Raw genomic sequence first — 20,071 nt, forward strand, 5'->3', positions numbered from 1 at the left:
TGTGGAAAGACAACAAACTGCAGAGCAGGGACCTTCTCTTTAGCAGCGCTTTCATTCTGCCCCTTCGTTGCCAGGGAGACAACTCGAAGGAACACCACCCAGAAGAGAGAGTATGCCCCAAAATGAAAAAGAGGGGTAATTTCCCAACTATAAGGAGGAAGGACAGAGTTCTACATGTTCATTTTCTGTACACTTAGGTTGTATGGACCTGGGACCGCCTCTGTGGGGGAGTCAGGAAGGGTGTCTCTGACTCTGGGATGCCCTTCTTCCTCTTCTGTCCTGGGAAGGAGCCACTTTCACGGGTGATCCCAAACCAACATGACCTACTCATGACTGGGGGCCAGGGGAGGTAGGGGGCTGGACCCTGAATCCAGGCTGCTGTTGAGACTAGCTGTCTTTCCACCCTAAGAATGCAAAAGGGTCGCCCACCCCCTCCCCAGGGTGCGTTAGTTCAGAGCCCATGTGAGCCTGCTGGTCTGAGCTTGAAGCCGTGGGCTGAGGACGCTCCGGTTTAGAAAAGCTGCCTCTTTCCTTGTTCCTCCTTCAAAGGAATGTTGATGAAATCAGCATTTCCTTTCTGCAAACCATGCTCCTTGGTTTAAGATTTGTTTCCCTCTTTCTTTCTGCCTTTCATTCATTCATTCCTCCTCCCTGTCTTTTCTTGAATTCCTGCAATGTACCAGACACTGTATGGGGTTAATTACAGGTGTTATTTCTAACTCGAACGCATTAAGTCCCTGGGAAGCTGCCATCAATGCCCTCCATTGTAGAGGTGAGGCAATTGAGTCTTGAAGAGAGGGAATGGTGTTCCCAAAGTCACATAGCTAAAAACTATCAGAGATAGGATTCAAAGTCAGTTTGGTTCGGTTCAAAATCCTGTGCGCCTTGCACTCTGATGGTGCCACTTTTTCTCTATAGCTACACCCTTTCTAACACACGTGTCCTGACCCACTGGGTTCAGAGGTCTCAGTGAGACCCTGGCTTTGTTCTCTACCTTTCAGGCAAATAACATAATAGCCTCTCCTCTTTTAATCACCAGGATACTCGACCACCTTCTCAGAGGCTCTGGCTCATGTTTTCTTTCCTTCTGTGCGGTCACTCTCGGCTTCTTTAGCATCGTGTAGCTTCTAATGCCATTGCATCTACACTTTCTCACCTCCAGTTACTTCCATGGATTCTACCCCTGGAAACGTAGCCATGCTATTTACCCACACTGGATCACAAAACTCCTTTCTGATTGCTTCTCCTTTATAACACCCATGCCTGGGACTTTTTCTGCTGCCTGGATTGCCCTGTTGACCTTTCTACTTGTTAAAACCCTAAGTCTCCTCCAGGACCAGCCAAGATATCAGGTTTGCATGAAGTCTTCCTACATCTTTCCAACTGGGTGTGGTTGCTTTCTCTTCTGAACCCCATAGAATTTAAAAAAAAATTCTCCTATGCCACTTTCATCTTCTGCTTTTGCTCATCTTACTTGTGCATTTATCTTCTTTATATTGAGCTCCGTCATCTGGGTCCCCCTTTTTTCACTCAGAAAATATTCACAGAGCACTTCCTATGTGCCAGGTGCTATGCATGCCTAGGGTTATCAAGTAAGTAAGATAGGCGGGCTCCTCAAAGACTTTGCCCAACACAGGTCTTTAACACAGGAAGTCCTTATTTAATGAAAGAATGATTAATTAAAAACATATGTATATATTTAATACAGAGATAGACAAAGAAGAAAATAAAATTCTCCCACTTATCCAGTTCTCAAATAGAGTGTATGTGTGTGCCAAATTTCCCATTATTTTGGGGCGTGTAGATTTGGAATGCTGAGAAATGCTTTCTTGGGTGTGCGGAAGCAGAAGGTGGGTTTCCCATCTCCAGAATACTCTCGTCCCAGTCTCCCGGGATCTGTGATAAGCCGCAGGAGTATTTCTGAAATAGCACGAGCGTTCCTGAAATGCGTGTTGCCGCTGGAAGCCCCAGTGAATCTCCAGCGGAAGTGGCAACTTCCACCAGATGGCGCTGAGGTACAGCTGGGGACTCGGCCGCCAGTACCAGTGAAGAGGCTCAGTGAGCGCGGTGCTTTCATTATCTTCTGGGTAACATCGCTTTGAATTTTGATAGAATTTTTTAGAATCCACTTACTCTCTTAGGGCAGGGATTTTACTGTGTATGTAGAAGGCTAAATCACATAAATAATGCAAAAACAAAACGAAAATGAAAGTCTTCCCCATTTCTTCCTCTATAATTGCTGTACCCCAAACTGTTAGTTGCTTCTTGGATTCCTTTCAGAAAAAATATTATATATATGCCTTAATATAATCATCTACGTATATATTTTATCTCGTTTTTTTGTATTTGTATGTATGTGTATATGTATGTATATTACATATATATTTCTTGTTTTTTAAACCTAAAAGGGATCATACTTGCCCACTGTTTTGGACCATGCTTTCATATGAACATAACTGGAAGATAATTCTATGCCAACACATATATGTATTTTTGAGTTATTCCATCCTAATCATTTATTTTTATTGTGTCCAGTTTTTTGCTATTATTAGAAATAGTACTATAATGAATATTTTTGATAAACACTGTTGAGAATACCCATAGGGTAAACTTCATACAGGGATAGTTGAGGGGAAGGGTACCGCATTTTATATTTGATGGATACTGCCAATTGCCTTCCAGGGATGTCGCACACTCACCAGTACTGATTATAATGAAATGCTACATTTTTTTCTGTTTTAAAAGTTTTGTAAGTGAAGCATGCTGCCTCGTTGTTTCGGTTTGAAGTTCTTCAAAATTATGAACGAGGCTGCCTGGCTTTGATTTTCACTGTGGAGCTTGAGCTAGACGCCTGCCTGGGAGAAAAGCGGTGTCCTGACTCCTCCTGTCCAGCAGGGGGCGCGGGCCCGGGCCGCTCTCGCATGCGCAGTGCGCTAGGTGTCAGACGGCGAGCCGGGTAGCCGGCCCAACGCTTCTCGCTCGCTCAGCCCTGGCTCCTTCGGTGGCGGCCGCCCACTGGCCGCGATCCCCACCGGGCTGCCGTGGCCCACACCCTGCGGCATGTGCCGGTGACGGAGCGCGGGGCCGCGCGGGAGGCAGCCGTGGCCGAGGTAAGCGCGGCGCGGAAGGGCTGGCGGGTGCTGAGCTGCGGGCACCGGCCTCCCCGGGCTGCCGCGGAGTCTGGCCCCGGCCGCCGGGAAAGCGCGGCCGGTGCGGAGGCCGGAGGGCTGAGAGAGGCCCCCCTACCTTCTCTGGGCCTCTCGCGAAGAGTTACCGCTTTTGGAGCGCTTTGATCTCCGCACTGTCTTCTTCTTCACCTGGCTCTCCCCGCACTTGGTTCCCACCCGTCTGCCCCGTCCACTGCTATTTCCCGTCCGCTCCTTTCATTTCTCCTGGGCCCTGCAGCTTCCTTTTCTCGCGGGGCCCACGCTCCGCCGTGACCTCTTCCACCTCCTTCCGGCGAGCTGTTTCCTCCCACGGAAATTTCTGGTGCTCTGGGCTCTGCGGTGGTCTGGGGCATTCAAGTCAGTGGCTGGATGCCGTGGGCCGGACTTGGTGTACTGCGCCCCGCCCAATTCGGAAACTGGACGAGGTGGGGAAGGTGACCGAGGACGTCTCGACTAGGCGTGGACTTGAAGCCTAGGGGCATTTGGAGTTTTCCTGCTGGCGGTGGGAACCAGATCTGTACAGGCGTTTCGAGCCTCAAATAATTGCTTGAGTCGATTTTAATTCTAAATGAGTCCAGTGCTCTAAGGACTTAAACTGGACTTGGTTTGTAAATTTCAGAGCTCAAAAGCTATTCATGGAAATAAAATATATGATTCGTTTCCTATCATTTCTCGCTTTGTATGCTGGTATGAATGGATAGATTATCTTCGGGCTTCACTAATTGAGGAGAGAGAAAAATTGATCTAATCCAGGCTTTTAAAGGTAATCAGGGGAGGCAGCTTTCATACGTGAAGAAGCCAGGCTCCAGAGCCAGGCTGCCATCCTCCGCATCAGAGCACTGGCATTTTCCAGTTGTGTGCCTTTGGCCACATCCCCTAGCCTTGCTGTTGCGCTCTCCGTGTGAGTGAAATGAGGATAATAATAGCTTGTCACAGGCCACTGTTAGGAAAATTACATGAGTTAACTCAAAGTACTTAAAACAGCTCATGGCATGTAGTAAATCCTCAGTAAAGTTTAGTTATTGGTTACTTAATTATATGCATTGGATTGGTTATTGTATAATCCCACTAACAAAGGGGCGGGTTTTTTTTTTTTTTTAGTTGGAAGCCATTTCTAGGGCTGGTTAGTCCCAATATAACTTATAAAGCACTCTATCATGTAAGGCAATGAATTGCGGGTTTTCCAGCTTTTGCGGATCTTCCTTTGTTTTCATTCACAGTTGGGTTAAGTTCCAGTAGCACAGGCCCTGGGAGTCCAGCTGTGAGTGCTTTTCTGCACAGGTTAACGGAAGAGATTGTGACTCGAAACGTTGGACCAAGTGGCCTGGAGATAGTCTGAAATACTGAAGAAAGGTTATTCAGGCTCGTTTTGGGAATAAATAATTCCAGGAACAGAAAATGCATCTCATCTGGAGAGTACGCTTTTTCCAGTGACTCAGTGCTTGCCAGCCAGCCAGCCAGATGGTTCCAGTGTTTCTCGGGGACAGGTCTGGTGTGGTTCAAAGAGGGTAAAGTTTGAAGGGCTCTGTTGTGAAATTCTCGTTCTGATCCAGGTGGTGGTATCCTGCAGAACAAATGTTTGTTAGTAGGAGATCCCTTCTGGTCTGCCCTCTTCAGCGGAACTCAGTGGTAGAGGAGGGGAGGGTATTGAGGGGCGGACACCGAAAATTCAGTCTTTACCTAGCCTTTCCCTGCTTTGGGAATTCTAATTCAAGAAGGAAAGGAATCATTTGATCACCATGTGATAACTCAGAACTTGGACCCTGGGCTGCGTGTGCACTGGTAGAACTGGGAAGGGTAGAGACATTCATTCAACAGACAGTTACGGTTATTTGAAGTATGTTCTAGACGTGCTGTTAGATGCTGAGAATAACGAGCAGAAATGAAAAACTCTGACTACAAGGAAATCGCAACCAGCAGAGGACACTTGCAGTGACTTAACTAATTAACATAACGTGGCAGGTGTGTAATGGAGTGTGGGAAAGTTATGCGGATGCTCATGGAGAAGGTTCTCTCATCTCTAATGCACCACTTAGAAAGGGGCATTTTCCTCATTTCTCATCCTTTTTCTCATTTAAGGCTTTTTCCCTTATCTCCTTTACTGAGTTTTTATTCTACTGCAAACCCTCGCCGTGTCGCTCAGCCATTTGGCACAGACTCGCGGGAACTCACTTCGCCTGTGTGGGCGGACCTCAGAAATGTGCACTTGCATTTCACGGCACAGACCTCAGCCAGCAGAGGCTGTGGCTCCCCTCCTTCAAAGGCACAGTTCCAAGGTGCGTTTTTCAGAGGGGTCCCAGCCGGGCTGTGCCCCGTTTGTCCAGCTTGGTATGGTCACCAGCTCCACAGTGAACTCAGTGACTTCCTGTTCTTCCCTGACTCCACTCAGGCCTTTTGGATTACTTTCTGTAAGCTCCCTGCACACAAGTCCCTTGCTCTTAGTTCGGCAGATAGTTGGTACTAGGAGCGGCTCCAGAGAGCAGGCCCTGAGAGTAGTACTGTGAAACTGGAATCACTCACCCTCGGGCGGCAACAAAGACCCCTTTGCTGGTGGCAAGTGGGGCGTAGATAGCCCTGGTAGCGCTCTAGCAGCACGGGCGTAGGACTCACCGGTGGTGGCCTGGGACGACATTCAGGTAGAAGGGAAACCACAAGCTGGTATGGTAGCTCCAGCACTTGACCAAAAGGTGGAAAATGGTAATGATAAAAATAATGGAATTGCCTGACTTTTTTTTTTATCTCCCTCAGAGGCCTTGAGGTAAGCTCAGGTTCAGATCAGCCAGATACCAGCTCTGGACATCCTGGGAAAGACAGAAGGCTCTGTGACAGCGTCTTCTGTAGCTGGAGGGTGGACTGTGTTGACAGTCAGGCCTCGACTTTAATCATAATTGTGGCAGAGCTGCAACGGAAGCTCAGTGCGCAACTTACACAGGTTGCTTCTGCTCAAGTCAGGAGTGAGGCCTGGAATGGAGATGTTTGGGTGCAGGCATTGAGAGCTTCAAACTCCCAGATGTCCTCAGACGTGGATACGTCTCTATTATGGACGAGAGCAACTTCTCCTTGCCTGGACACTATGCAGAGACCTCACCTGAGGCAGGTGCCTTGCTAGACGCTGCTGTCCTCCTCGAGATCTGTCTCCCTTCCCTTCAGATCTCAGCATTGCCTAAGCAGGCAAGTACGGGGGAATTAGCTTCTGTACTGAAAGGATTGTAGGGCCTGATTCATGTGGACCATCTGGAAGTGGGGGAGCATGTATCAGAGTGAATCTTGGGGGGCTAGACCAAGAGTCACCCCTGGACTGGGTGACTATCAAGCTGGAAGGGAGAGACTGTTGGCCTTGGGGGCATTTTCTTACGATTCAGGATTTAATGACCCAGCAAGAATAACTAGAGCCAGTCCTGATACGCTGCTGGGCAGGCTCCTTGGAGCATGGCCCGTACCATTCACTCTCAACCAGGGATGTTTGACAATGTCTGGATATATTTTTAGTTGTCACAACTAAGGGTTGCTTCTGGCTTTTATTGAGCAGAAACTAGGGTGCTACTAAACTTCCTACATTTTACAGAACCGCTCCCCACAAAAAAGAAAATTATTTGGCCCAAAATATCAGTAGTGCCAAGGTTGAGAAAACCAGAACTCTCTTGGCAGGGGATTGAGAAAAGGGTCAGGAGATTGGAGGTAGAGATTTGACGTAGATTTATTTTTCAATGCTAGAGATGCGGTATTTGCCCAAGTTTCTGGGAAGGTGCACACCCCTCACTCTGGAAATAGGGCATGCCCAGTGGGGGCCCAGCACCTTTGAGAAGCTCGCTGCTGATTGGCCCAGGATCGCCTAAGTCAGGATTGACTGTAAGAGCTGTGACCCTGGAAGTGGTTCCCAAGAATCTGTGAAGATGATTGCATTCTGATGTAGCAGAGGCCTATTTCAGGGTGGCAGCACTGACCGTCAGAGCTATGGTGGACACAGTACCCACAGGGGGCATCGGGGCCTGACCTGCACCAGTGTGTCTTGACCCACCGCAATGCCAACAGAGCCTGGTGTTCCAAGGGCACTGTGGATGGGTGGCCAACTAGGGTGCTGCTTGACTGGTATAACAAAGAAAAAAGCAAGCACTGGCAAGTAGGCTGATGTCAGCTGCTGCAACGGAAAAATCACTATTCATCACCTGGTTTTCAGATGTGAGCTTTCAGACCTGTATCCCCTGGATTGAGAGGGAGGCTGGGTCTCTTTGAAGAAGTACTTTGCAACATCCCTGCAAGTCCTTCCTTAAGGGAACCGCAGCTCTTTGTCAGACCAACTGTACATCAAAGAAAGGATAATATCCAGCCCTTTTGAGGGCTGTTGACTGCAGGTTCCGAACTGATCACAGTACCAAGCAACCCTTAAGCAGTGGGCTAGGAGCTGACAGATACATGCCCTAGGCTCTCATCCTTCTGGGGGACAAGGCAGAGCCCACATGGTTCTTCAGAGGGTCCCCAGTGGCTCTAAGGGCCCTTGGCCCACAGCAGCAACCAGCTTCGTAACACATGCCTTGTTGGCCTTCTCTGCTTCCCTGCCTCTCTCTTCTTGTTTCATCACTTCAGCTTTCTGAGGTCACCTTCCAAGTAAGTAAACGCCCTGCACGGCCATCCTTGTCTTTGGTTCTTTAATTTGGCGGGGAGAGAGGCGGGGAGGGCGAGGGACTGATACTGTGACAGGTAGAAAGGAGCATTGGACGCTTGGGACTCTGACACAGTGGGTATCAGCCCTCTCTCCTTTCTTGCCCTTCTGCCGACCCCCTGGGACTCTGGAGCCAGGGCAGTCTCCCACCAGGACAGTGACTGTGGCCGCAGGTCCCCTCCGACACTCGAGGGTGTTTGACTCTTGTATCTTCCTATGCTGGTGGGTAGATGTCTCATTGTGGTTTTGCTTTCCCTGACCGTGAACGAGACCACACATCTTTCCAGGTGTTGATGTGCCATTTTTGTTTCCTCTTCTCTGAAATTTGTGTAAGTCTTTTGTCCAGTTTTCAATTTCTTGTTCGTTTGTTTGTCTGTTTGGTTTTTGCCTTGTAGGGGTTCTTTATTTTGGTTACTAGTCCTTATTGGTTGTATGTATTGCAAATATCTTCTGGTTTGTAGGAAGTCTTTTTACTTCCTTGTGGTATCTTTTGATGAACAAAAGTTCTTCATTGTAACCCTGAATTTATTATTTTATCTTTTTATTTTGTGCTTTTTATATTGTTTCAGAAATCATTCTCTTTCCAGGAGTCTTAGATATTCTCTGTTGTGTTGTAAGTATTTTATAGGTTTGCCTGTTACATACAGCTTTTTAACCTACCTCGTATAGATTTTTTCCCCCTCCAGGTGCTTTTAATATTTTTCTTTGGTTTTCTTTTTAGTGGTTTTACTTTGACTTATCTAGGTGGGGTTTTCTTTGTGTGTATATATTCAGCTCAGAGTCGAATATCTTGAATCTGTGAATTGATATTTTTCATTATTTTTGGAAAAGCTTAATAAAAGACTGTTGGATTCTCATACCTTCTTCTGCATTGAGTCTTTGCAGTATCACGTATCACATAGCCTCTGGGTAATGAAAGTGAAAAATAATGTCAGTATTATTATGAAACAGTTCAGACCCTTTGAAAGGGCTGTGGGAACCCTTTGGAGTCCCTTGACTGTGCTCTTGAGAACCACCATTCTGGTTTTTTTTTTTTTTTTAGATTTTATTTATTTATTTTTAGAGAGGAAGGGAGAAAGAGAGGGAGAGAAACATCGATGTGTGGTTTCCTCTTGCACACCCAGAATTGGGGACCAGGCCCGCAACTCAGACACGTGCCCTAACTGGGAATCGAACCAGTGACTCTTTGGTTCGCAGGCTGGCACTCAATCCACTGAGCCACACCAGCCAGGGCAAGAGAATCACCATTCTATATTTTGGTATTAAGGTTATACTAATCTCCTGAAATGAGCTGGGGGAATGTTTCCCTTTTTATTTCTGAATTCTGGAATAATTTATGTAAAATTGGAATTACTGTTTTTTGAATGTTTAATAGAACTTGGGAAATCTTCTAGTCTTGGAATTTTTTTCATAGGAAGATTTAAAATCTTATAGAACTGTTCAGGTTTGCTATTTCTTCTTGAGACTATTTTATATTTCAAAACAATTTTTCCACTTCATCTCAGTTTTCAGATATATTGACTTATATCTTATATCTAAAAACCCAGCTTTTAGTTTTGTTGAGTCTTTCTGTTTTTTTAATTCATTTCTGTGTTTTACTTTTACTTATTTTCTCCTATTATCTTTGGGTTTATTTTGTTGCGATAATGTCTTTTTATAGTTAACCTACAAATCATGAAAATTCATAGAGCTCATATGTGAATACTTTTGTTTCCTTAACCCTAGTTCTTTAAGCATGTGAGAATAGTATTTTTCAAACTTGGATGACCCATTGTTGGGTAGTAAATTAATCTAGTAGGTTATGGCTAGAATTTTTAAAAAAGTGATAGTGTAACAATAGAAAAATACAATGGTCACCAAATGTTCTATGGCTAGTACTGTATACTAAGGTTAAGCATTGCTTTGTGAAACTTTTATTTTAAATATACTCATGCACATACATACATGCACATCTGTGTCTGTATTGAGTCACAACATAAAATGTTTCTTATTGTATATAGCTTTTAGTTAAAAAAAAAAAAAAAAGGAAGTTTGAAAGCCACTAACTTTAGGGAAGATGTTAAACCCGGCTGCAGAAAGTAAACATGTGGGAGCCGGCGGAGGCGACGGGCTCTGTGACCGTTGTAGGCCTGCCCATACCAGCCTCCAGTGCTGGCGCCGAGGCCCTCATCCAGCCTTCCTGTGTGATTCTTGGCCTTTCGAGTCTGAGAACCACTGAGTCAGGGTCTCAACAGACCTGAGAGCCTGCCGGAGGTTCTCGCTTGAGCGGTGGGCTGCGGTGCAGCTCCTTGCGTGCGCTTGTCCCGAAGGCCTGTCTCTGAGGGACCCCTGAAGTGGCAAGAAAGCTGCTGGGCTAGGGGGCTGGCGGTGGAGTGAGAGGCCAGGCTGGGGATGTCCTGTTGGTTGTTAGAACGACAGAAAAGGTGAAGTAGCTCTCGTGCTTGCTTATTTGTCATAGAATCAATTAGCATCTATCGAATAGCTGATGTATATGCCCCAAAGATGATAATCTCTAGGCCCAAATGTGTGAACGTCCATGCATTGGTCTGTGACAGGCAGACTCACTGCGCTCCAGTTCATGGTCTCAGAGAGACACCAGTGGAATCATTCATGAGTTTTCAGCACATTTTACCCCAAAAGCTGATAATGATTGCAACAGTCAGGTCTGCTGGAAGCAGTTGTACATGTGGGTGGTGAGTGGGGGGAGAACTCTTTAGCCAAAGCAAAAATGGTTGGTAAACCTCGAGATAGTCTATGAGCTTTTCAGTTATTTCCCCTTATAATAATAGCTTTTCTGACAGATCAGTGAGTAGAGCGAGACCACTGTGTACGCTGGGACTCGGATGGGTGGAATGCCGAAGGATTGTGTTGCCGTAACGTGGTGCGTCCGTGGCGTAGATGCAGTCACACTCCGGGGTCTGCCCTCCTCCCTACGTAGTATCCAGGCGTCAGACAGGGGTGGTCTGCTCGGTAAGGGTCTTAAGTTGTGGTCTACAGGGGAACTCTGTACTTTCAGCAGAGGACTGAGAATTTTCTTTATATCAGTCAGTGATGCTTATTGGCTGAGTAACAAACCCACCAGTACTTTGTAGCTTAAAAACAACAGCAGTCACATATTTGCTCAAGATTCCGCAGTCCGTGTAGAGCCTGGTGGGATGGTCCACGTCCGCTTCACATAGTTTGCACTGGGGTCCTTCCGAGGCTGCCTTCAGCTGGGAGCCGCGCTTCCTTACAGCGCGGCAGCTGGGCTCCAGGAGGACAGAAGCAGCAACTCTAGGGCCCCTTAAGGCTGGGACTCGAGAGCCTAGAATGTCACTTCTGACACATCGTCTTGGTCAGAGCAGGTCACAAGGCTAGACCCGATTCAGTGGGAAGGGAAGGAGATTCCACCTACTTCCCCTTTATTGGAAAAATGGTGTGCACATTCACTGATGAGAATTGGTGGCATCAGTCTTTGGGGACTGATCCACCACCCTGACTCTCTTTTCCCCTCCCTCCCTCCCTCCCTCCCTCCCTCCCTCCCTCCTTCCCTCCCTCCTTCCTCCCTCCTATTCTCTCTCCTTCCCTCCCTCTTCTCTTTCCCTCCTTTCCCATTCCTTCCATTATTTCTTCCTTCTATCTAAGTGTATCAATTACTGCTTTTGATATAAAACATCAATGTACATTTTAAAGATTAAAGAATTTTTTAAGTAGTTCTTTTTTAAAATTACAAAAAAAAGTACTGATGAGAGAGAGACATTAATTTGTGGTTCCACTTATTTTTGCACTCACTCATTGCTGTGCCCTGACTGGGGATTGAACCACCCGCAGCCTTGACGTGATGTATCGGGATGATGCTCTACCCAGCTGAGCTCCCCTGCCAGGGCTAAAGATTGAAGGTTACCCTTAGAGAAGGATACCCTTTTTACTTTATTGATATTTTTCTAGTGGTATTTCTGTATTTTGCGTTTCATTAGAGTTGTGTTTGTCTTATCTGCCTTACTAATTCTAATAAGTTCCTCTAAGGTGGGGGTCTCTGCTTTCTTCTTTGTTTCCTTCATAGTGCACGGTAGTCGCTCAATAGTCGAAAGAGTGAATGAATGAAAGCAGATTTTAGGGTAACCGAGCATCCGTCTGTTCAGATGAAGCATCAGCGTATGATAGGCAGTGTCTAAAAACAACACGAAACAGCAGCCTAGCTGTTCTGCTTCCAACTTTCCTTCCTCAGTCAGCGCCCCTCCTCCCAGGCCCCTCCCGTTCACCAGCTTGTGCTTCCAGTGAGTGTGTGTGTATGGGATATAGTTACAGTTTTATATTAAATATCAGTATTTGTGTTGAGTAGTAGATGTAGTAATAAATGGTAATGATATAGCATGTGTTCATGGATACAAGGAAGGCTCACATTTCCTTTTCATTATTTCATCCAACCACTTAAGGGGACACATAAGTATATTAAAAGTTAAACAGTCCTTTCAACGGCCATTTGCCCTGAATACTTCATTCTTCTCCTTTCTCCACCTGGTGACCAGGAGCGTGAGGAAGAGGCTGTCTGTGCCATTATGTGCGCGTCGGTCAAGTACAATATCCGGGGTCCCGCCCTCATCCCAAGGATGAAGACCAAGCACCGAATCTACTACATCACCCTCTTCTCCGTCGTCCTGCTGGGCCTCATTGCCACGGGCGTGTTTCAGTTCTGGCCCCACTCCATCGAGTCCTCCAGCGACTGGAGCTTGGAGAAGCGCAGCGTCCGCGACGTGCCGGTGGTCAGGCTGCCGGCCGACAGTCCTGTCCCCGAGCGGGGCGACCTCAGCTGCAGAATGCACACGTGCTTTGACGTCTACCGCTGCGGCTTCAACCCCAAGAACAAGATCAAGGTGTACATCTACCCTCTGAAGAAGTACGTGGACGACTCTGGCGTCCCGGTCAGCAACACCATCTCCCGCGAGTACAACGAACTGCTCACGGCCATCTCGGACAGCGACTACTACACCGACGACATCACCCGGGCCTGCCTGTTTGTCCCGTCCATCGACGTGCTGAACCAGAACACGCTCCGCATTAAGGAGACAGCGCAGGCGCTGGCCCAGCTCTCCAGGTAGCGGGCACTTTGCAGACCAGAGCCAAACCCTGCAGGGAACTGAAGGGAAGGAGAGGGACAGGGATGTTTCTCCTCTTGAGCTGGCTCCCAGCTGCTGTTTCTTTTCTCTTGGGAGGGGGTGTGGATGGGCGAGGGGCTAGCAGCAGGAGGCCAGCGCTTTGAGCAGCTGGCGCCTGCCAGTGAGAAGCAGCCTCGGCCTTCAGTGGTGCTGCTGGGGGCCGCAGCTTCTTAGGGTTCACAGACCCTAAGGGTTAGGGTTCAAGGAGGGCTCATCTCCCCACACTTTTTCTTTCATACTTTTCCCTGCCTCTCTGTTACCCACAAACACACATTCAGTGGAAAAGGTCAAAAACACACGTGAAAAAAGGAAGAGTGTAATACTCATTCCACAACCGTGTTTCTGAGAGAATCACTAGTCATGTTTTGATGCCACATTTCAGTCATTTCTGTATGAAAACATATGCGTGTGGGTTTTGGCCAGGAATGGGGTCACATACTCATGCTGTCTTGCTGCTTTTTTCCCTGAAATATCTTATGAAGATATTTTAAGTAATTTCATATTCTTTTACTATCTAATTGTAAGGGCTGTACTGTGGAAATAGCATTCCATTTTGCATATGTTCCATAATGTATTTCATTTATTTTTTTTTGTTTTTTTTTTTAGCCCAATGGTGCCCATTAGAAGAGTTTTCAGGTGTTCACTATCATAAGCAGTTCTGCAGTGGACACGCCCGGGGTGCACATCCACCCGTGTTTCCCTTCCAGGCTGACGCCTGGCCCATTGCTGGGCTTGCTAGGGCCCGCTGGGCGTGCCTAGCACGTGGCCCCATGTCCAGTTGGGGTGCTCGCTCCTTGTCACCCAGTAAACTGTCCCTTGTTTTTCTTTCTTCATCATCATGTGAATTCTCCTACCCGTTTAATTTCCTAACAGGTGGGATCGAGGCACAAACCACCTGCTGTTCAACATGCTGCCTGGAGGCCCCCCGGATTATAACACAGCCCTGGATGTCCCCAGAGACAGGTGGGTGTGTTTGGGGTCGTCCCCGTGATGGCTTTCTGAGGGCTAAGTAAATCTAAGACTTTTTCGTTCATAGGAAATCGTATTTCTCAGCCTACTGGGACAGCCTTTGTAATCAGAATTATTTGTTAAAGTAAAAAATTGCCCTAGGCATTTTCCTCCTTAAGAAATAGAATTCCTGAGACCTGCCTAAATCCGTTGTGGAGAACCAACTACAGCGTATGTTCTAGTGTAGCATCTTAAAAACCCATCTTTTTCCCCCTCAATCTGGGTTATGCTCTTCTGAGTGCAGCACCCTCACCCCCTAATGTCTGGGTCACGGTGGGCTTGGGTCACCTGTCTCTGAATCTGTGTGTGCTTGCCGGAGTAGAGCCACGGCGTACTGAGGAAGAGGGTGTGGGTGTACGGGGCCCAAAGTCTGCAACGTCGGGAGAGATCACTCCCATTATCGTTTTCTTTGCTCTCTGTGTGGGGTTTTTGCCTTCCTTCTTTCCTTTCCCCTCCCCCCCTTCCCTTCCCCTCCTCCCTAACTAACCTTCCAAAGAGGCAGATGTGGCAGGGGGTGGCATGATTACATGATGATGGTTTTGAGCTCATCAACTGTGTGTATCCGCCCGTTTGCACTCTGGCTGGAGGCACCCCGGGAACCTCAGGATGAGGTGCCACTGAAGGCTCCTCTTTGGTACTGGGTTCAAGGCTTTGAGGAGAGCAAAAAGCTCGGGCCCAAGATAAGAGTCCTGGGCAGTACTAAAGGGATAGGACCGTTAGAAGTTTATGCATGAACTCATTTCTAATCAGTTTTATTACAGTCGACATTAACTCAAAATCATTGTTACTGAAAAAGGTGAGCGAACAGCCCAAGGCCAGCTGCATTCTCGGTTTGTTAGAGGCCAAGTTATCATTTATGAAAATCTACACTTAGTACTGCTTTTCCTCAGGTCATTAAGTCTAAGCCCTCTTTGCTTTAAGCATTATCTAGAGTCAGTGTTGTGTTTCCATCTGGAAATACAGTTATCACCAGGAGAGACATACACGAGGACCCCTCTGCAAGGCTGACGTAGAAACTGTTTTGGACGATAGAGGGCAGTCACGCTACACAAGGTCTGTTGGACCAGCTGAGCCCAAAGATCGCTGACCTGGTGCTCAGCCCGTGTTCCTGCGCAGCGGGCTGCCGCTCTGTGGACTGGGTGGTTTTGGGGAGGGGAAGTACTTCAGAGAACAGAGAAGGGGAGGAAAAGAGCTGTTAGGAATGCAGTGTCTTCCCCTGCTGTTCTGGGTTTGAGACGGGCTTGTTTCTGTTTGAAACATTTTGTTTTTTGCTGACATTTTGGTATATGTATCTGCACAGGAAAAGGATTTTATTTTTATTAAGTACATATGTTAAACGAGGTTTCATTTCTCTGCAGGAAAGTGTCAAGCAGTGAGGAGAAAGTTGAAGTCCTTGCTAGGTCTCAGGTGTTAAGGATCAGGACGGTTAAATTGTTTCCCCAATGCAGGTGTTTTTGTAAGTGATTAGCAGCAATCCTGTGGCAAGTAATGAATCACCATGTAGTCGTCCCTTCGCTGTCTTTGCACGTGGGAAATTCATTTGGAAACCTAGGTGGTCCTCTGGTTGGGGCGAGGAATAGAAGATCTGTTTGTTCATTTTTCTTCTTATTCTTATTCCTGGAGTCAGAGGAGGCAAGAAGCATGAACATAGAATGGTTTCAGCAGGAGCTGCATGCCAGATTATTCGGAAACCAGAAAGTAGACGGGCTAGATTAGATTGCTCCTATATCTCCGGAAGTTTAAAGTCATAGGTGTGATCACTTCAGACTCATTGTACTCTGGGATGGACCTGAGTCCATCTCTCTATCATTCATTGAGTACTCTGGGATGGACCTGGGATGGAAGAAATGCCTGCTCAGCGAATATCTTTCATGTTGCTTAAATCTGTTTTTATTTCTCTTTCAGTTTTCAAAAATCATACATGTGATACACGTACACTTTCTTTGTACAGGGTCGGAACCATACGCAAGTGTGTAAAGAATAAAATGTACAAATACGCTTTCAAACCCTCCTCTCTCTTTACCCCCTCACCAAAAGGTAATCACTGTTCTCAGATACTATGTGTTTTTCAGTGGCTTTATACACTAAATATATATATATGTAAGAATATATATATTTAAATCTTAACTTAATTGGGAGCATATGATACTTTTTCAATGCCTTACTTCACCGCCGGTAGTAATATTACTACCTTGGGTTTTTATTATTCGCTCTTTGCACATATCTCTCACGAATTTCTGCTTTATGTGGGTGTATATTTATTAATTTACACCTGTTATGGAAAATGGTAAACCTCCTGGCTGGCGTAGCTCAGTGGATTGAGCACGGGCTGCGGACCAAAGTGCCGCAGGTTCGATTCCCAGCCAGGGTACATGCCTGGGTTGCAGGCCTTAACCCCCAGCAACCGCACATTGATGTTTCTCTCTCTCTCTCTATCTCCCTCTCTTCCCTCTCTAAAAATAAATAAAAATAAAATCTTTAAAAAAATTAAAAAAAAAAGAAAATGGTAAACCTGTACAAAAGAAGAAATGCTGGCACCTTCCCCCGCCCGCCGTCCCCCCAGCTTCAGTAATCTCAGCCTGAGGCTGGTCCCCCCATCTGCGCTCCGACCCACATTATCTGGAGGGAAACCCCAGCTGCTGCAGCATTACGTTTGTGAAGGTTTCCATTTGAATTTGCACGCTGAGAGCTCTTTGAAAAGCCTAACTATAGTCCTCTTGTCACACCTAAAAAATTACTAGGAATTCTTTAATGTTACCAAATATTCACTCAATATCTAGCCCCTGCTCAAATTTACCTGTCTCAAAGATATTTTTTACAGTTTGTTTGATGTAGTAAATAAATACAGGGTGAGGCAAAAGTAGGTTTACAGTTGTTCATGTGGAAAAATAATACGGTGATTACTAAGTAATAATACAGGAATATATAAACTGTGCTCCATGCACTCACAACTGTGAACCTACTTCTGTCCCACCCTGTACGACCAAGAGAATTGGCATTTTCTTTTCTTTCTTTCTTTCTTTTTTTTTTTTTCAAAACCTGAAGCTTTATATTTGAGCAATTTGAAAACCTGATTGCATGCGTGGTGTAAAAGAAAGCAAGGGATGGACTTGCAGAGGAATTGTGTTTAGACGCTCAGAAAGGAGGGGAGACTGGGAGAACATCTGAGGAAGCGCCTGGGCTGGGCACCGTGAGGACCAGAGGCGCCGGGGCAGGGGGGCGGGGAGGCTCGGGGACAGAGGAGAGGACCTGGAGTCGGGAAGTCTGGGAAAGGGCTGCCAGTGCCAGAGGACACCCCGGGTGACCCGATGCAGCCTGGTGTGCTTCCGATCATCCTATCGATACTTTTTTAGCTGCAAGTTTTCTACCTCCTCTCTTGCAGCTTTGGAACTGATGTCTGGTTTTGGGATACATAATGGGAAAACAGAATGTGCTTCTCCAAAATTCATTTTTCAGTCAATGTAAAACATGTGTTTTGTAAAGCAAGGGATGCTTACAATATTTTCTCCATTATAATATTATGGAAATATTGGCAGAAGAAGATACAGTGACTTAAAGTCGAAGTCTTGTCAACAGCGGGGCTGGTGTGAGGTCTGTGTGACTAATGGCAGTCGTGGCTCTTTCCAAGATGACGAATGGAGATCAGGAGTGTGTGGTCTGTGACATAAGACACGCTTGGGGTTGCTTGCTTTTCGATTACCGGTGCATAACCCCTACCTTACCTCCCAGGACCAGAGTTCAGTTTGGGGCCTCGGGGGCAGAGTGACAGTAAAAATTTGTGTGATAGGCCCTGCTTCCTTTGCACCCACAGCCCAGAGGAGAGGGGTATACATGTATACATATTACCCTTCTCCTCTGGGCTGTGGGCGTAGTGACCTAATCACCACGACCCCGGCATGCCTGGACTGCCCATCGCCTGCCCGGGTGCTTCTCTGCACAGAGGTCGCGGGAGCCCGTGCAGTCTGCTTGCCATCGTGGTCGCGGAGCCTGCCCACATTCATGCTGGATGCATTCACTGCCGAATGCTGATCAGCAAAAACAAGACCGTATGTTGGTGTTAAGAATAGTCATTGAGTTTTACAGAGTAGACTGGCAGCTGGAGCGATTTTTTTAGCCCGCACATTACCTCACTAACCAATTCTTGGTTTCAGAAAGCTTAAGCAAGCAGATCGGGATTTCCAGGGGTGGTTTGAAACTCTTTGAACTTGAACCGGTCATGTTGGAAGGGAATGTACGCTGTCATCAGGGTGGGGGGGGCGAGGGGGTTGGTAGCAATCAATATTGCAAAAAATGTGGTTTCTCAGTTCAGACATTTAGGTTTAGACGGTGTGGTGCATGGAACTGGCAGAACTTTGCCCCGGGAAGTGATTTTGATGGCTGTGGGATCCCAAAGACAGAGAGCGGGGAAAGCCGGCGTGACCGATGCCTGCTTCCTTCCTCTGATGAAGTGCCGTTCTGCTGCTCACCGGACCCAGTGAAAACACTGTGTTCACAGCTTCCTAATGGAGAATAAAAGCTGGTGCGCGCACACTGCATGAGAAACACCGAATGTCCAGCTCTGGGTCCTGCTTCCTGTGTAGGGAACCAGGTTAACCAGCCTGAGCAACTGGAGTGGGCGGAGGCTGCAGGGAGAGGCCGCACAGTTCGTGGGTAGCCCTGGGATGGCAGGGGGAAGAATTGCTTGGGGCAAGAACTGGAATCGGAGAGAAGCTGGAGCATGTGCAGCCTGAGATGTCACAGCTACTTTCTGTGCCCGTCATCACCTGAGATTCTAGTCAGCGAGGAGGGGAGTGACTGCCCGGCCTGTCACTCTACAGACCTGTTGTTACTCCTGTTACTGTCACTGTAGTTAAGACCAGGGTGTGACTTTTGGGAGAGGTGAATGGTGTCTGAATAAGGTAGTAGAGGGGCTATTCAGAGGGTATCCTCTGGGCTGGGGTGTATTTTTAAAAACAGAAAGGAAGGGGAGACTACTGGGACTCTGGAGGAAGGCCGGCACATCGGGGACAGAGCGCAGCTGGTGCCCAGGAGACGTGACGGCAGACGTTTAGCGCCGTGTCCTTCTGGAAGAAAGACGACTAAGTGCGCGTGAGCTGTTGTTGGTAGTGACTCAGTTACAGCAGGTCCTTGAATAACGTTGTTTCGTTCAACTTTGTTTCCTTATAGCATTGTGAGCTGCAGCAGGAGCTCAGCTCTGGTGTGTGTGCATCAGCCTGTGGTCCAGTTGGTTTTGTTCTGTGTCGTTTTGTTCACAGTCGCAGAGCCTACCCATGGCGCTAAGTGAGGCCTTAACCGTACTCCCATCCCTTTCTGCAGAGTGAAGACCTTCTTTCTTATCGTTTGACAAAATTTTTTGTTTTCAGGGCTCTGTTGGCTGGTGGCGGCTTTTCCACGTGGACTTACCGGCAAGGCTATGATGTCAGCATCCCTGTCTACAGCCCGCTGTCCGCCGAGGTGGACCTTCCAGAGAGAGGGCCGGGGTAAGCTGCACTCGGCACAAGCAGGCGTGCTGTGAGGTGCCGACTGTGTTCAGCCTGTACAGCGTCACAGCAACCAAAGCATCGGCTGCTGGGTCCTTGCGGCTGCCATCCCCACCCCAATCCCCAAGCGTTCTCTCAGTAAACGTGCAGTGCTCCCTGCCAGGCCTTCCAGGTCAGAATCTATGCGGTGTCCTTTACTCCTTCCTCTCCCTTACTTCTATACCAGAAGGGTGAGTCTTCCTTAGCTCTGTCTGCCCTTTCCGTCTGCCCTGTCTCCATCATATGCCAGGTTACTGTCATTGCTCCCTGTTGCTGAAACGGCCTCCTGGTTGGCCTCCCTGCTTCTGGTTTTGCTGCCCTCCCGCCTGACGGTTGGCTTCACAGGGCCCTTGGGACAAAGCCCAGACTCACGGAAAGGTCTTTCAGGCCCCTCGGTCGCAGGACCACTGTCTCCATCTCTAGCTTTTTTTTCTGTCTCTTAGTTCTTAGAACAAGCTTTACTCTCTTGGTTTTTCTGGGCTGCAAAACTTTCTATTATCTGGAAATCTTCCTTCTCATTTTCATCAGGCCAATGATCCACTTGTTCTTTAGGTTTCAGCTTGAGTACCACTTGCTCGAGGG

At 47.4% G+C, this 20,071-nt stretch overlaps 1 protein-coding gene across 1 annotated transcript in view; it reads left to right on the top strand.

The window, feature by feature from the left end:
* Nucleotides 1-2,930: 2,930 nt before the first annotated feature.
* Nucleotides 2,931-20,071, top strand: part of EXT2 (exostosin glycosyltransferase 2) — a 127,836-nt gene continuing 110,695 nt past the window's right edge. Inside the window, exons 1-4 of the mRNA XM_028516373.2 lie at nt 2,931-3,110; nt 12,336-12,901; nt 13,836-13,925; nt 19,334-19,450. Of these exons, the coding sequence (XP_028372174.1) occupies nt 12,366-12,901; nt 13,836-13,925; nt 19,334-19,450 (743 nt within the window). The 5' untranslated portion in view covers nt 2,931-3,110; nt 12,336-12,365. The remainder of the gene's footprint in view (nt 3,111-12,335; nt 12,902-13,835; nt 13,926-19,333; nt 19,451-20,071) is intronic.

Source organism: Phyllostomus discolor, chromosome 6 (assembly GCF_004126475.2).
Source record: "Phyllostomus discolor isolate MPI-MPIP mPhyDis1 chromosome 6, mPhyDis1.pri.v3, whole genome shotgun sequence".
Classification (NCBI taxonomy): Eukaryota; Metazoa; Chordata; class Mammalia; order Chiroptera; family Phyllostomidae; genus Phyllostomus; species Phyllostomus discolor.